General features: G+C 38.7%; 1 protein-coding gene across 10 annotated transcripts in view; it reads right to left on the bottom strand.

Annotated features, from left to right (window-relative positions):
- Positions 1-1,952: 1,952 nt before the first annotated feature.
- Positions 1,953-13,803, bottom strand: part of cpx (complexin) — a 1,092,625-nt gene continuing 1,080,774 nt past the window's right edge. For all 10 annotated transcript variants that reach the window (XM_065227124.1, XM_065227129.1, XM_065227123.1 and 7 more), the window contains one exon: positions 1,953-3,047. In XM_065227124.1, coding sequence (XP_065083196.1) covers positions 2,974-3,047 — 74 coding nt within the window. In that variant the 3' untranslated portion in view covers positions 1,953-2,973. The remainder of the gene's footprint in view (positions 3,048-13,803) is intronic.

The following is a 13,803-nucleotide window of genomic DNA, read 5'->3' as shown; positions in this document are numbered from 1 at the left end:
TGGTGGTGACAATGTGCCGGCACGAACTGTCAGCGGCACATTCTACGAAGTACTCTATTGCTTGGAGGCTGATGTGAGGAAAGTATATGTCGTTATTGAGTGAGGGTTATGGAAATGTGTCATGTGCCGATGATGACCGGGCGATGAGAGCGTTGGAAACAAATAAAACAGAGTTTTTTTTTAACAGTTTTTTGTGTTTTATTTTTTAATGTGTAACTTTTTCATTTAATTCTCTTCAACAATTATAAACAAACGTTGTTTTGGTTTCATTTTTTTCATTCCTGACAAAGGATTATTCGTTCGGTTTTTCTTCCTTGTTTGGGGATTACATTGCACAAGTTCTGTGGCTTGGTACACTGTGAATTTGAAGTTGAGTTTTTTTTTGCGTGTGTAGAGGAAAGTGTGTAGGGTGGCGAGCTATTCGCTCCGCTGCCATAGGATATATGTCATCTTTGGAAACCTGCATGGGCTGTGGGATAATGATTTTCAGTTGAAGTACAGTAACAGAAAGTATTGCCTTGCTATGTGTGTGTGTGTGTCAATGAGAGTTGGTCTGGTAAACCGATAGCTTCAGGAAGAAGATTTGTTTGTTTTCAATAGTAAGGAAGAGAATTTGAGTGTTTTGAAGTTTAGTGTTAAGAGATTATGAGTTTTTTTTTTCGCTAATTTCATTCAATATTTGCTTTTGTTTTCTGCTAATCAATGATTTCTAACGATAGGATAGAGAGATAAACATACTGCTGTTTTTGTTTACTAGCTGTAATGTGTTGCTGTTGATGTTGTTGTTGTGTTTTTCAATCGTTTCTTTATGTCAACAGATCAACAGATAAAACCGTTTGAGTTTTGCTGCTGTCAGTAGATTATCGTATTCGGTTTTGCTTTTGTTGTTTTCAATACATTTACTACTAGCGACACGACATGAATGAGCGCGACATAAACATTGAACAGAATACGGCGGGTGCAATAAGAGAACGCGAATGAAGATTGTTTTTTTTTTCGATGAGAAGACGCGTAGAAGTTGCCGACAAAAGTAGTTTCCATGCAATTTGAGACATAGAATGAACACCAAAGACTTGTTTTCATTGCACATATTTGTAAGCGTAATGTTCGGTAAAAGAACACAAACCGAAATCAGTGATCAAACAACGTCAGGAGAGTTTTGCTTCACTGCATCGCTTGGCAGCTCTGCTAAACGTCAAATCTGACAGCCGAGTACAAGGCTGCCAATCGTGCGATTCGATCCGATTTTAACTGATGTTCAACCTTAATCGAGTGGAAGATAATTTTGAATCGAAAAGAGGCAGAACTTGTATACAGAAAGGTTAGGCTATATGACACGAAATAGAAAGGCGACAGAGAAAGAGCAAGATGGAGCGTTGTTTACCCGAAGAGTCGGGATATTACGATGCCTGTGTTGGGGTGCACTTTTAGGTTAGTGATTTTACAAAGACACTTTGACACGTCTCGAAGTGCACTTGGAAAAAATTGTTCATTGAAACACATCAATTCTACGGTCGATCACGCGTTCCTTTTCTTCTCCGGGTGGGGGAGGATGTGGGAATCTGGATGAACGAATGCTTCTTCTATTGTTGTCCCTTAATCTTACCAAAATAACGATTTCATCAAGCGAATTTTCCAAAGAAAAACAACTAGTAACGGCAATTCACTGGTAAACAACAGCCAATGTGATCGTTTTCCTTCTAAACTGCAAGAATGCATGTTTGCAATACCCGGCTCTGTGTCTGCTTGTGTTTCAATAGAGTAATGTTACCTAACTTTTGTTTCGGGTATACTTTTTGCATATTTTTCAACCAGAGGCGAATACTTTCGTTTAATACAACACCTGCCAAACTGTCAACAAATTTCAAGCTAAATATGTAAGACTCGTACTAACTCTTAGAATTTTGTTCGGATTTTACCTCTAAAATGCTTCTGTTTTTCACTGGCTAATACACGTATGTCAAAACTTGTTTGCAAACCGAAAACTAAAACACCGGGGGAACAAAATTCGTGTTTTCTGCCTTGTTTTCATCCTCATCCTCGTTTCCTATCCTCTTGAACTACAAACAATCATGCGTTATCACAAATGCTTGTCGCTTGCCGATTTTCGATCTTCGTTCCTGGATTTTTGCTGTTTTCTATTCAAAACTGAAGCAAATCTCTATTCTTCTTTTCCTTTTCTTCGTTTTCTGCGTAGTTCCTCTTTAAGTCTAACTGCTTTACATCAACGAAACGGTAAATCGAAAAGGTAAATGCTTCTCCTCTTTGTTTTAACTTTTTTTTTGAATAATCACATTTTTTCACTTTTTTTTTCTTAATCAGTTGATTCACCTGGGTGTCCCTATTTAACAACGTAGTTTTTCATCTGTTCTCTATTATTTATCGCTTGTTTTTGTTTTTTTTTGTATAATGAACTGTCATGAGCTTCTTATTATGTTTTTTTTTGTTGTTGTTGTTTAATGTTGTGACTCAAGGAATGCTGGTGATGTGTTTGCTGTTGTGATGGTGCTGCTTGTGTCGTCGTCGCTATTTTCTGTTGTTGCTGTTGTTCTTGTGTTCGTACTCATATTGCATTTGTATGTTGCGCTTCAAACGGTGCTAGTGGTGGTATGTTTCTCATCTGGATTGCCTGTCGTTTTCGGTTGCGTGTGTCATCGGTTGTTTCAATGTGGTGGTGACGGGTGGTGATTAATGCTGCTTATACGTTATATGGTTTTTCTTTTTTCCTTTGTTCGTTTTTGTTTTTTTTTTCATTTGAATTTTCAATTTAAAACTTTACATTTAAATACTTTTTTTTTCTTTTAATTACTTGTTTTTCATGTGATTTTTTTTTCACTTGTTTTAAATAATTACTATTTTGTTTTTTTTTTCTTCTATAATATTTGCATTCTGCTTATTTCTTGTATTCCTTTTTATTTCATTAAATTAGATTTAATATTATTGAATATACTGCTGAATACGGATGATGGATAATCACTGTAAGGAGCATTTTCCCTCGATTTGCGTTTTGATCTCGTTCACCTGCGTTTCTATGGAGTTTTTCAACTCTGTGTCAGTTGTTCCAGCGATGGAAGATGACGTTGTTGTTGTTGTTGTTGTTAGTAGTTGTTAGTGGATGGTGGGTTTGAAAATAGAATGGAGAAGAAAAACATCAAACGGCAGCTGTTAGTAAATGATTGGATCAATTTGGTAATTAGTTGATCAGAGAATCTATTGGTAACTAGTAAATTCAAAGTTAGTCAGAAGAGGAGAAGAAGTGTATATTTCTTGTCATTTGTATTTGATGGTTGTACGTTCGTCTGTATAAGGTGATATGAGCCACTCTCAATTTTAGGGAACATAAGTTCAGATCGGAAAAGGAGTGTTGACATCATTTTAGAAACCAATTTGCCCGTTCCTTTTTATTTGGTTTCGATTCCACCTGGTTGTATACTCACCATTCAATTTATAATTTTGGCTATTTTAGGTATTATCTATAGTTTGTGCGCTAAGTGTCAGGAGGAAAGTGACTACCAGCAGCGTCGATTCTTTCCGAAGATTTGATCGTCAATCATAACACAAATTTTACTCAAAATGTGTCTACGTAGTTTATGGTGCTTGATGTTGCTGGTCAGCAGCACCACTTTCTAAGTCTGCCTTAACACTGTTTCTGCCTTTATAAAGACTGACTAAAAGTAAATTGGTACGCCCCTCGCTCGCCGCTAGCACGCCTCTAGCGTTACCTCTATGACTCTAGTGTTGGGAATCAAAAATCTTTGACAGTGGTTTGTTTACAGTTCTATAGAGAACAACTGGTGTAAGTTTGATCAAAGTAGTCGATCGTGTTCATAAATAACGTCAAATGGAACTCGAAAATCCGGAAAATCCAGACCCAAGCTAGCAAAAGTGCTGAAGATGCCGAAAACAACAGTTTGTCGAGTGCTCAAAACCTACAAGGAAACCCTGACTGTGGAAAGGAATCAGTGAACCTACGAAAAAACTGGAACCAGGGATCATCAGCTGCGCAGCAAGGTGTTGAGGTGCGTTAAAGTCAACCCCGGTTTTTCGATCCAAGATGTATCCAGAACGTACAACGCCAACTTTCAAACGGTGCGGAGCATCCTTGCCAGGAAAGGATACAAGTCGTGCAAAGCCAGTAAACATCCGAACCGGCTCATGAAGCAGAATTCCGTGGCCAAAAAGCGTGCAAGGCTCTTCTACGACCGTGTTTTGACGAAACACAAGCGCTGCACTTTGATCAATGACGAAACATACGTCAAACTCGATTTTAAGCAGCTTCCCCGTCAAAAGTTGTCCCATAGAGGTAACTCTAAGACTACTGGGTCCCGAAGAAAATCATTATTATTTTTGGCTCACTCAGTACCAGAACAACGGTCCCAAGCAGTCCCAAGCTATTTCACTCACCCCTGCATGTTCTGCATGAATCCACACACCCCTGATGTTATCTGTCAAACTTTCATAGCGAATCAAAACAAACATAGTGTAGTGATAGAATTTCAACTAGAATAGGGTACGTTAATCGTTTGCTTGGGACCAATAGGCTACTAAAGTGGTGAGCCAATTTAAAATCGTTAGTTTCGTATTGATTGTTGGTTGTACATCGCGACTGAACGTGGGGAAGATTCACGTTCGTGTTTGCCGACAAGTTCGCGAAGAAGGCCATGATTTGGCAAGCGATGTGGCCAGAAAACGGAACCATTCGTCACATCCTCTACGAAAAATGCCTGAAAAGCGTGAATTGCCGTTCATCCGGAATCACAGTTGTAAAGTCATCATTTGGCCCGATTTGGCCAGCTGCCACCAATCCAAGGTGGTTCTGGAGTGGTATGCTGCCAAAAATATGGATTTTGTCCCCAAGTTAATCAATCCACTGAATTTCCCGGAATTTCGGTCAATCGAAAAATACTGGGCAATTTCAAAGCAGCGACTTCGACGAAGCAGCGGGACAGTCAAGGACATTCAGCAAATGCGCACAAAATGGAAGAAATGTGCTGATTCCGTGTCCATTTCCATTGTGCGGGCGCTGATGGGCTCTATCAAGGGGAAGGTTCGAAGTTTTGTTCGAACTGGAGAAATGTAACCATCTAAAGCTGTAACTTTGAGGTTTTAATAAAAGTACTGTAAAGCATCCAATGGACTTTTTAAACTTATTGAATCACGAAGTACAGGTCTTTTTATGCGTACCAATTACATTTTAGCGAAGACAACTAATCAAGAAGACTGGCAGCTCTTCCATTTTCTCATACGAACGCTATGAAACAGGTACAATTGCGTCATCTGCCGCTCAAAGGTAAATGCTTCGAACGAATTTGATAGCAAAGATTACATCCTCAGAAGAAGGGTTTGTGTATTTGCTAATTTTTCTATGCGTTGCTTCCACCTTCACTCAAGCGCAGCGCCATTGTATCTGTCGCTTGGATTCTGGCAAAGTTGTCAGTCTTCTTGATTTGTTGTCTTCGATTTTAGTAAGCTTTTATACAAGCACACCGAACTCGGTTTGATTTCAACCGAGTTTTTATCTGCTGAACGTTCGGTAGTCGGTTCGGTTCAAAGAGGAATAACCGAGCTGTCGTTAGTTTTTATTGTTACCCACAATCTGTCAAAGTTACCGAAAATCTCGGTTGACGAAAAATGAATTGAAGCAGAAGTAACCGAAAATCGGTTTACTCAATGACAATGACAATCGCTGTCAAACAAACCGACACACCTGTTGTAATTACGGAATTCGGTTCTCTTGGGCAGCGCTCGGGTTTCACTTCAAATCCCGCTTTAAATTTTGATTAAGGATGCGTTGCTTTGAATTTTCATAAAATAAAACAAGTTTTGTCAAAGAAATGTATGAAATATATTTATTTAATTTGTTTTGGAGAATAAAAACTCAAAACAGTCAAAAAAATATCACCGACTTTGAAATCATTCTTATTCAAATTGTTTTTAAATGCCTTTGCAAGCCAGAGACATAACCTTGTACATTTTCACGGCAGTAGAGACAAAGTATAGCACAAGATGCCTGCAAATAAAATCATACAGTTAGTTTCAAACACTTTAAAAAGATTCCAATCAAACGTGCATCCTCCTGTTACAGCTGCTCCAGAACTTTTTTCCATTATTACTAAAGTTTTACACACGTCCGATGAGCACACGTGAGAAAAAATTGCTGACTAATTTTAGACTCAGCTTAGAGAACCGAGTTTTCGGTTAAAATTTCCGTCGCGTTGAGCGCAAGTGGAACGTTTGACGTTTAAGCGTTTGACGCTTAACACGTTTTAGCGACTATTCGGTTCAGTTTACCGAGTTTCTCGGTTTTCACATAGCGAATTCGTAAATGTCGATACTTTACCTACTTTTCGGTTTAGTCTTCATTTCTATCGGTCAAATTTATACTTTTTTTTACCGAAATTCGGGTCTGCTTCGATAAGCGATGGTTGTTTAACCATTTATTCGGTTTCTCGTTGGTAACCGAGAAGGTTTGGTAGAAAATTAAACCGAGTTCGATATTATTTTCTAAGTGTGAAAACATCCTTCTAAGCTTCTTTAATTTTGAAAAATATATCGTTTTTAATATATCATCTGAAAGAGCTTCGTTTTCTGAGCAGAGCGATATTTTTTTCGAGCAAAATAATAACTTCACTGTTTGACACTAAACTGACACATTGACACCTCGCTTCCATACAAAGTGACACCGAGGGGTGCTGATAAGGTGATTTTTGCAAATGTAATCGTACTTATTTAAAATAGTTCCAGTGTACCAAAATTGATGAAATTTTGGGTTTGGGTTCCATTTTTAATGCAGATTTCGAATATGCATTTACCTCAATACCCTTAAAGAACCCAATTGTCATTTGGGCGGCACTCGAGGTACGATTTCGATGGAAACGCAGAGAAGTACCGTTGTTTGCGGATGAACTTTTAGCCGGTATTCGTTTATTTGGATTCCTCGATACCTGTTTTTCGGTTAGTAACGAGACGGTCTAATTTACGGTAAGTATTCTTGTAACGTTGAATACCACCCTAACAACTGACAGCATTCGAGCAGTGCCATCTCTCCGTCAAAGCGAAAACTACGAGCGTAAGAAACGCAAGATTGGAAGATTGCCATAAAAGTTCAACGCAGATGTCGCCACTGCATGATGATGATAATGTGGACAGACTGCATACAAAATTCGTGAAAGCGTTAAATCATAATTTTCACCAAGCCTGTGTAAAATCCTTCCAATATAATATTCGAATTGAAGAAGAAAACGTTTTTACGATCAGACTTATGTGCATCTCTGACTTTTCCAGGTGATCATAAGATATTTTCATTTCATTTCACGGCTCCATCAATGCTGCATCGTAAATATGATGGTAAACAGAAGTAAATTGTTCAATTACTCAAAATAAAGTTGATTTGTCATCTTGTTATCACTTTGAAGACCATCGAGCACCATTTTATAGTATGGTGCGTGTTGAGTAAATCAAGTTCCGGTGCGTTTTCCGTCGAAAATTGTGAGCATCAATATGTTTGCTTAAAAAAGGCCAAAATGAACATTTATTGAATATTGGCGTCCTATACAACCAATTCTCTATAACCACCTGCATGATACAACCTTTCCTAAGTAAATTCACTTAATTTCCACTTTCATCTTAGGGAAAATCGTACATATTTACCATTTTCTGAAAAATGCAGCTGCGCAGGAGGTAACCTCTCCCTGTGGGTGCAAACTTGTTATGCATAATTTGCCATGAAAACATCTCCGATCCATACCGAAATAATAACAAATAGTTTTCAAACACGTTTTCTTACACGATTCAAGCCAAAGTTTCCACGGGAAATTATTAGTTTTTCTTTATGGACCGATTTGCCCCAAAAAGCGTCTGTTTTACTTGGAAAATTTGGAAACTATCCTCCTTATAGTAGTTCTCACTTCGAAATATAGGTGGCGAAAACTTGGAAAAGTTTCACTGCAAGACGCCAATAAATTTTGGCTCCACGATTGGCGTCTTGCAGTGAAACTTTTCCAAGCTTTCGCCACCTACATTTCGAAGTGAGAACTACTAGAAGGAGGATAGTTTCTAAATTCTCCAAGTAAAACAGACGATTTTTGGGGCAAATCGGTACATAAAGAAAAACTAATAATTTCCGGTGGAAACTTTTGCTTGAATCGTGTAAGAAAACGTGTTTGCAAACTAACTGTTATTATTTTTGTATGGATCGGAGATGTTTTCATGGAAAATTATGCATAACAAGTTTGCAAGCACAGGTAGAGGTTACCTCCTGCGCAGCTGAATTTTTCGGAAAATGGTGAATATGTGCGATTTCCACTAGGATGAAAGTGGAAATTAAGTGAATTTACTTAAGAAAGATTGTATCATCCTGGTGATAATGGAGAAATGGATGTATAGGACACCAATATTCAATAAATGTTCATTTTAGCTTTTTTAGGTAAACATATTGATGCTCACAATTTTCGACGGAAACCGCTACGGAACTTGATTAACTCAACACGCACCATACACACTTAGAAAAATTCATGTAAATTTAGGTGCTCTGAGAGTGACATATACGAGCGTCATTTTTGACATAAATTTGAGTCATAACAGACGTGAAATATAGCTTAATCAAACGTACTTTCCGTCGAGCAACGAACTTTTCAGTCTCGGAGCACTTAATATTACCTGACATGTTTGTTTACGTCTCATCTTTTATGTCAAATATGGATTCCGTCACGTGTAAAATTAGTTATTTTTAAGTGTGTACTATAAAATGGTGCTCGATGGTTTATAAAGTGATAACAAGATGACAAATCATCTTTATTTTGAGTTATTGAGCAATTTACGTCTGTTTACATCATATGTACGATGCAGCATTGATGGAGCTGTGAAATTAAATGAATATATCTAATGAAAGTTCATCTGGAAAAGTCAAAGATGCACATCAGTATGATCGTGAAAACATTTTCTTCTTCAATTCGAGCTTTTACGGCAATCTTCCAATACGTTCAGTAATTCCTCTTATTGGCGTTGACGGCGACTCTGTAGCTCTTTACTCCTATGAGAAAATCCATACGCAAACGCCAGACTGTGCGTGAAACATGGTGGACTTTGTACTATCCTTTCACTCCACCGAAAATTCCCATAAGAAACTGTCTAAATTTGCTGGTAGAGCAAATTTTTCGACGGTGCCGCCAACGTCAATTGATAAGAACCATGAAAATGTGGGCGATCTGAGCGGGTAGAAGCAAGAAGAAAACGGCGACTGTTGCTAGATCACGCCACATTTGACCACCAAAGGGTTTGATCTATCACTTTAGTAGCTACACAGGTAAAAATGTGTTGAAATTAAATACAGTTTCAGTGAATTCAATTATACACGTTGCACAGGTATCAAACCCGCGTCAACGTGGGTTTTTGGTTAGGTTTTGGAAAACCTCGAAAGGACACGGCATCGGCGTACATCGGCCGACCCCTAGTTGGGAAAACTCCTTTCACCATTTCCCAACGTAACACCACCCATTGTTACAACGGTTACAGAAATGACGCCTTGCGCTTAGTAACGTGTAAAGTCAATCCCCACACCGGACACTGGGTCAAATCGGTCGGTTACTTTCAAGTTACGCTGTACCGCATGTGTAAGACGCCCTCTTGCGTCGTTGGACTCAATACCGGTGTTACGAACCACGGTATCCCCTAGTGGACAAAGCAACGCCACCTGCGGACGGCCACCGGAACCAAGCCGCCCGTTCAACAACCTATCAGAACGGAGGAACTGTGGAATATTCAGGTCAGATCGAAACATTGTACCCCTGTAGAAAAAGAAATTTATCACGCTAGGGCTAAATGGGTTGACTAGTTCACTTCTCGGCAAACGCAATCTCCTTTGAAGTGATCAGGTTTGTACATTAGTCGTTTTCCCTTTGTTATTATTATTAAATAGCGAGCTACTTTCACCTTGTTCGAGCCATCGTAAGAGTCCTGCTTTTCTGGTTTTTGTTGGGATTGTAGTCAAATAAAGTAAAGTGTTTGAGCCCGGAAACTTAACCTGCCTTGTTAAAAGAGTCTCTGGCCGGATTAGAACTTAAGTTCGCAGTCTTGCTTGTTGGGAAGTGGCGCTTAAGCTGTGAACGGTGGGAAGCAGAATAGTTCGTTACATTTTTACTATCGTAAATTAGGAATTTCGATAAAAGGAATACCGACTAAAATTTCAATTGCAAACAGAGATACCTCTCTGTAGGCTGTTTTGAAGCCCAGACGATATGTTTGCAACATGTTACCTTAAGTTTCTAAATAAATCTCCGAGAAGTGGCTAAGCTGGATCGGTTATCATCCATCGATGCCGATTCCTGCAGTAGTGCTTTGAGCAAATCTCCTTCTTTCTTTCGGGAAGTGGTTCGAAAAGCGTTACGAGGAGTCTTTGAAACGTCCTTTTAGGGAAACCGGCAGAACCATGGTTATGAGCTGTTCATTGGACTATGATCAGTTCAAGAATCTTGACACAACAGAGAACCATGTCCCACAAACCTGGATCGTATCAAATGACTTTAACCCGTATAATAACAGGTGAATTCTCCAAGGGATTTGTCAGTTATAGTGATGTTTTGTGATATGAGGGGCTCGGTGACCTCAGAGCGGTGTCAGTTTTGCTAATTTAGTGGTTCAATCCCAGGCTTCTTTCATATTATGTTTGCTCGACGTGTTTTGCATGACAGTTGCCATCGTCGTCGCCGGGTTTGCATGGTAAAAAGCAGGTTTGTTAATGAGCAGTTTTACGCCAAATGACGAATCGATCAGTCTCGACCTTCCCCGATTTGCATGAAACATTGCATAATTCTCGCGCAACTTGAGAAAAGGGCTTATCCTCGTTGATCGATTCTCTTCATCGAATTTCTCTTTGGTTTACCACGGCAACATAAACGAATTTCTCGCTAAGCTCGCAGCACAGTTCGACAGAAGATGATGTTAGCTTGCGCCAAAAATCGCACATTGCCCTAATAAACGGGTACCATACACTATCATAGATGGTACGATCATGCCACATAAAGTTAGGATGTGGCCCGAATTGGTGATCAGGCGCTTCTTATGGTTATTGTTTATGGGGGTGAATAGGAAATTCATTTGCAGTTGGGTTATTCGCAAAAGAGAAAATCGATGAAAATCGATATAGAATTGTTTATTGAGCCGTCCTACACAATTGTGCTAAAAATCGAGCATTTTTAATCTTGCAAAAATTGATCAAGAGTTGTTGTTCTACGATTCTTGTCAATTTTTAACTTTACAAAGTATTCAACAATTCAAAAGTTTGAATTTTTAATATGTTTTGTTTTTACAAGAAATCAAAAAAAAAAAATAGATCAAAAACATTTTTTTTTTAAATTTAAGTTTTTTTTTCTTTTACTCAACATTACGAATTAAAATTTACTATGTATATTTCTCCAACAAATACTTTATTTTTTCCAACAACTTTGTCTCAAGCGTCATTTCGATTAGAAGTGACGTTTTCATGCTACGATTATTGAAATATGTCGAAGACGCCATTTTGAAGAAAAAAAATTCGAGATTCAAAATGATCGAATTTTAGCATCAATGTGAATAATTTCCCATAACAAGCAATTATGCAAAGTTTCATGCAATACGAAGCAGGTCAAGTTTAATTTTTGTTGGTTTTGCTATTTGGTTTGGAAGTGTGTTGTTGTTTACTTATTGCGCCAAGTGTATTTTTTAGCAAAATCATTAAAATGCGAGGCATTTCCCCGAAAAAAGCGCAAACAGATCGTGCTATCAGTAAGGAAGTTGGCGAAAATGGAGTAAGTAAGTATCGGAGCAGTCCAAAACGCCGTCCGGAAGTTCGGTGAAGAAGTTACCGTCGTGGACACATCGAAATCTGGCTGTAAGCCGGGACCGGTGGACCGAAAACTGAATCTTAAGATCACCCAAGCTTTCATCAATGAGAAAAGTGACTCCTCTTCGAGATTTGGCCAAAAAACTTTCCAATGTGCCAAGGCAAGAAACGGGCTGAAATCGTTCAAGAAGCAGAAGAAGCCGAAACGGAGTCAGAAACAAGCCGCTTCCGTTTTAACCGAGGGCTCGGAAGCTATATGATAGCCTGCTGTGTGGAAAATTGGCGTGTGTTATCATGGACGATAAACAATACGTCTAATTTGACTACAAGACGCTTTCGGGAGACCAATACCACACAGTCCGTGATGGTCAGGAAGTTGACGATGCCGATAAGTCAATTTTTACCGAAAAATTTGGCAAGAAGGCCATGGTTTGGCAAGCGATATGTGAGTGTGGCAAGTTGTCAAAGCCATTTGTGACGAAGGAGACGATGAACAGTGAAATTTACGTTCGGGAGTGTTTGAATCGGCGTGTGCGGCCCATGATCCGTCAACATGTACTATTTTGGTCCGATTTGGTATCAATGCACTACTCCAAAGACACGGTAGCTTGGTACAAATTAAACAATGTGCAATACGTGCCAAAAGAGATGAATCCTGAGAATTGTCCGAAAGCCCGGTCAATCGAAACTTTTTAGGCCTTTTCCAAGGGATATCTACGGAAAAACTTGAAGGGAATGAATTCAATCGAAGAATTTGTAAAAGACAGGACAAAAGTGGGCAAAATTATCGCCATGAAATCTGTGCTGAAACTCATGGGCAGCGTCAGATGAAAAGTTCGCTCCTTGACATACGATTAAAGGAACTGTGGATTATTTTCGTCCAATTGAAAGAGAGTACTATCAATAATCAATACGAAACTAACGATTTTAAATTGGCTCACTTCTTGACTAGCCTATTGGTCCCAAGCAATCGATTAACGTACCCCATTCTAGTCGAAATTCTAGTACTACGCACTGTTTGTTTTGATTCGATATGAAAGTTTGACAGATAAAATGAGGGATTATTGGTTTTTCCTATGTTTCGAGGGGTGAATCGATTAGCTTGGGACCGAAGAGAGTAGTAGAGCTGAGCCAAAAAGTAGAGCTCGTTTCTTCGGGACCTACTAGTCTAAGAGTTACCTCTATGGTACTATCATAAAGGTAATTCTAAGACTAGAAGGTCACGAAGAAACGTGCTCACGTGGGGTACGTTAATCGATTTGCTTTGGACCAAAAGGCTAGTCAAGAAGTGAGCCAATTTAAAATCAACAAGATTTCCTTGGATATCATCCTCATTCCATTAGAATTATTCGCAGATTTTCTTTGGAATTCTCCTTAAAATGCCCTAGAGAGGATCTCTTGGAGTTTTCTTAAAATTCTCTCTAAACTCTCCTTAGAGTTCTCTTGGAACTTTCATCCGAGTCTCCAGCCAGTCTCTAGAAAACTCCTTAAATTCCCTCATATTTCTTGTGAACTCTCTTGAAACTATCTTTAACTAGCCCAAAATTATGGAAAGAAATGTTTAAGTTACAATCTTAGAAAAGTAATGTAAATTTAGGTGCTCTGTGACTGATATATACGAGCGATAACTTTGACATAAAAGTGAGTCAAAACAGATGCGAAATTCAGTTCACTTAAACGTAATGTTCGTCAAGTAACAAACTTTTCTGTCTCGGAGCACTCGATTTTACATGATTGTATACGTCTCAGCCTTTATGTCAAATATGGAATTCGTCACGTGTAAAATTATTTATTTCTAAGTGCACACTAAGAAATAACTTATTTTACACGTGATGGAATCCGTCTTTGACAAAAAGAATCAGACGTTAACAAATATTTCATGTAAAATTAAGTGCTCCGTGACTGAAAAAAATCGTTACTCGAAGAAAAGTACGTTTGATTGAGTTGCATTTCGCGTCTGTTATGACTCGATTTTATATCAAAAT

Source organism: Ochlerotatus camptorhynchus, unplaced genomic scaffold (assembly GCF_037179485.1).
Source record: "Ochlerotatus camptorhynchus isolate MF236.1 unplaced genomic scaffold, CSIRO-AGI_Acam_v1.1 ptg000266l, whole genome shotgun sequence".
Lineage (NCBI taxonomy): Eukaryota > Metazoa > Arthropoda > Insecta > Diptera > Culicidae > Ochlerotatus > Ochlerotatus camptorhynchus.
Note: the sequence above shows the minus strand (reverse complement) of the source record. Positions and strands in the feature narration are given on the sequence as shown.